This window comes from Pseudomyrmex gracilis, unplaced genomic scaffold (assembly GCF_002006095.1).
Source record: "Pseudomyrmex gracilis isolate BER0280 unplaced genomic scaffold, ASM200609v1 scaffold_2082, whole genome shotgun sequence".
NCBI lineage: Eukaryota > Metazoa > Arthropoda > Insecta > Hymenoptera > Formicidae > Pseudomyrmex > Pseudomyrmex gracilis.
The window spans coordinates 1-2,884 of NW_018022666.1; the positions used below are offsets into that span (position 1 = coordinate 1).

Consider the following 2,884-nt stretch of genomic DNA (forward strand, 5'->3'; position numbering starts at 1 on the left):
TACTTTTTGTGCATCAATTAGACAACCAAATCATATTCTGAGTGTTTTATTAGATTGTTTTGTGTCGTACGTATTGCTGTAGTTCAGTGTAAATACGTACATAAGCTTAGAAATAATTTTATATACATGAATATATGGTGAGGTTATAGAAGAAAACTGTATAAGAAAAAATTTATGCTGAATTTTGACATTCCAAAGAACAACGGCAAACTCTTAGCATAATTTACTTATTTCTGTAGAAGCATTTTGGATTTGATGCAGTAAATACGGCACAAAACGAAATATTAAAACGTCGATTTACAGGTCTCTATAGTCGGTATCCAGTACCCTCCTAACTAACTTGTTTGCTGGGTATTTCTTAAAGTATTGATAGCAATTTTACATCAAAAATAAGGTTGCTTTGTACATTACATTTAAATTTACACATTTCTTACAATAACGGTTTTTGATTCTTTTGCTCTGATGCGCTTGTATAAATGTAATTCCTGTGAATGCAACGCGCTGGTGATAACTCGACGGTGACATACAGAATGGTTACGATGCACATTAATAAATTTTTTATTTTCTATTTTCTATTTTACTTGTGAAATAAAATGTAATATGATACAATAAACTATAGACATATGCGCTCTTTGTATAAGAGTGTCCATTTTTAAAGTATATATCTTAATTTAGCACCTTTGACACCCAAGTTGAATCGACTGTTTCGACCAAGTACATTTTGTAGAGGTTTTGATCCTCTTTGTTATCAAACTTTGGAATAAAATTGATTTCTATTACTTCTTTGAAGCCTTCTTCCAAAGTTGGCGGCACATAAGTGTTCCTACGTTTATCAAATAAAACAAAAATAATTGGAAAAATAGCAATCAAACTTATGGAGCACGAGAGTGTTAGTTACACAAATTCCACTTACGCGTAAGAATTGATTATAATATCGTCGACTGGAACGTGACTGGGATCCGTCAATGAGCGAAACTAATGTAAAAGACAAACGTTTTTTATTATAAATCAAAAACTGATTAATGACTAGTAAAATATGTTAATTACTTTGATATTATGTTTCGCGTGGTCTATACTTGTCGTCATAACAAAACATCTCACTGGAATGTTACGCTTCTTTGCTATTTCTATGTACCTCTGCCTTGTGGTCGGATCGGGATTAGTGTTATCTATGACTATACTCTTTCCTTGATCCAAATATTGCTCGATTATAGAGACACATTTCTGCCAGCTGCTTAAAGTGTCTCTATTTACGTATCCGTATTTTTTTAAGTGATTTTTTACAAAGTGTGTCTTTCCAGAGCCTGGACTGCCAACCATGAGCACTATCTGTTGGTAAAATAAATATTATAAATTTTTCTTACTAAATATAGTAAAACTTTATAGAAAGATAAGTTTTATATAAAAAAAAGTTAAAAAACTGAGTTTGCTACTTCTTGTTCTTTCAGCATGAATTTGGTAACATTCAAGGTGCCGATTGGTAACAGATCTTTCGGGTTGAATCTGGGTAAGTAGACTTTTATTGGTATATTATAACCCAAAAAATGTTCTTCTGGTGTTCTGATCTTTTTAAGACCTACATTCAGTGCAAATAATAGATCCTCGCACGAATTTTCTTGCTTCTTGTTTTGATCCCATTTCTGTCGACCAACGGCGTCACCGACGTACCACGAACACGTTTTGCCAATTGGAGTACGTCCGTTTTTCTATATTTATATAGCGAATTAAAATATGTTAGTAATTATGCCGATAAGAGGAGCAGCTTCTAATGATCTTGATTTTGACACGTTTCCAAAGTCATTGCCCAGAGTGACTTTCAAAAAGTTTTAAGTAATGCTCACTGTACATTAAAGTTATTAACAAAAAAAATGTTTATTAAGAGGGTACTGGATACCGACTATATAGACCTGTAAATCGACATTTTAGAAACCTAAATTTCTTTAATTTTGAATTATTTTTACTGCATTACATAAAAAGTACTTCTACAGAAACAAATAAATATAAAAAACTATATAGTGCTTTTGAAAATGGATATATAATGCTTTTTTAAGCTTTTTTTTCATTTGCTATGATAGCATATGATAACCTATACTGTCTACGAAAAATCGAAATTTCTTCGTATTTACTACATCAAATGAAAAGTACTTCTTCAGAAGCAATTAAATTATGTTAAGATTTGTACTAAGTCTTGTTAGAGTTTAAGTTTCTAAAACGTCGACTAACATGTCTCTATAGTCCGGTATTCAGTAGTTCACTCTCTTAAGGAGAGAAGGGAGGTAATTGTTCTGTTGCGTTTTCGACTTTCCACGCGAAGCGAGGATCAACCCACATCCTTTCTTGCTTAGGAGTGAAACGAGATCTACGATTATACTTGTTCCACATAGATTTCCGACTTTGCTATTACTTCTGCGTATGAAAAACTTTATCTTATTGTCATATCATTTTTTGTTAATAACTTTTTGGCGATCAATGAACATTACTTTAAAAAAACTATAAAACTTTTCAAACGTCACTTTGGGTCATGACTTTGATATGTCAAAATCAAGGGTGTCAGAAGCTGCTTCCTTTATCGGCATTTTTATCAATATGTTTGTTTTTTCAAATATTAATTGTATTAACATTTAATTTTAATATATGGAGAATAATTAAGTTTTAATAAAATTAACATTGAACATATATTTTAATTTCTATATATATACTATATATAGTCTTATTGACATATATTGTATGTACAGTGCGGAGCACCATATCGTGCGCCGTGAGGAGAAGTAGTTCTCCTCCGGCCGCCTCCTACTATCACGTGCCAGCGGCCCGAGATTTAATCCATATATCGGCACGGTTACCGATGATACATACCGACACGGTTACCACTAATACCGACAGG

General features: G+C 32.4%; 1 protein-coding gene across 9 annotated transcripts in view; it reads right to left on the reverse strand.

Moving 5' to 3' along the window:
• Positions 1–550: 550 nt before the first annotated feature.
• LOC109862619 (uncharacterized protein F21D5.5-like) overlaps positions 551–2,884 on the reverse strand; it is a 7,358-nt gene continuing 5,024 nt past the window's right edge. For 8 of the 9 annotated variants that reach the window (XM_020442707.1, XM_020442709.1, XM_020442708.1 and 5 more), the window contains 4 exons: positions 1,434–1,706; positions 1,048–1,329; positions 914–975; positions 551–823 (listed from right to left, as the gene is read on the reverse strand). In XM_020442707.1, the coding sequence (XP_020298296.1) occupies positions 667–823; positions 914–975; positions 1,048–1,329; positions 1,434–1,706 (774 nt within the window). In that variant the 3' untranslated portion in view covers positions 551–666. The remainder of the gene's footprint in view (positions 824–913; positions 976–1,047; positions 1,330–1,433; positions 1,707–2,884) is intronic. The other variant, XM_020442710.1, reaches the window with a different exon arrangement.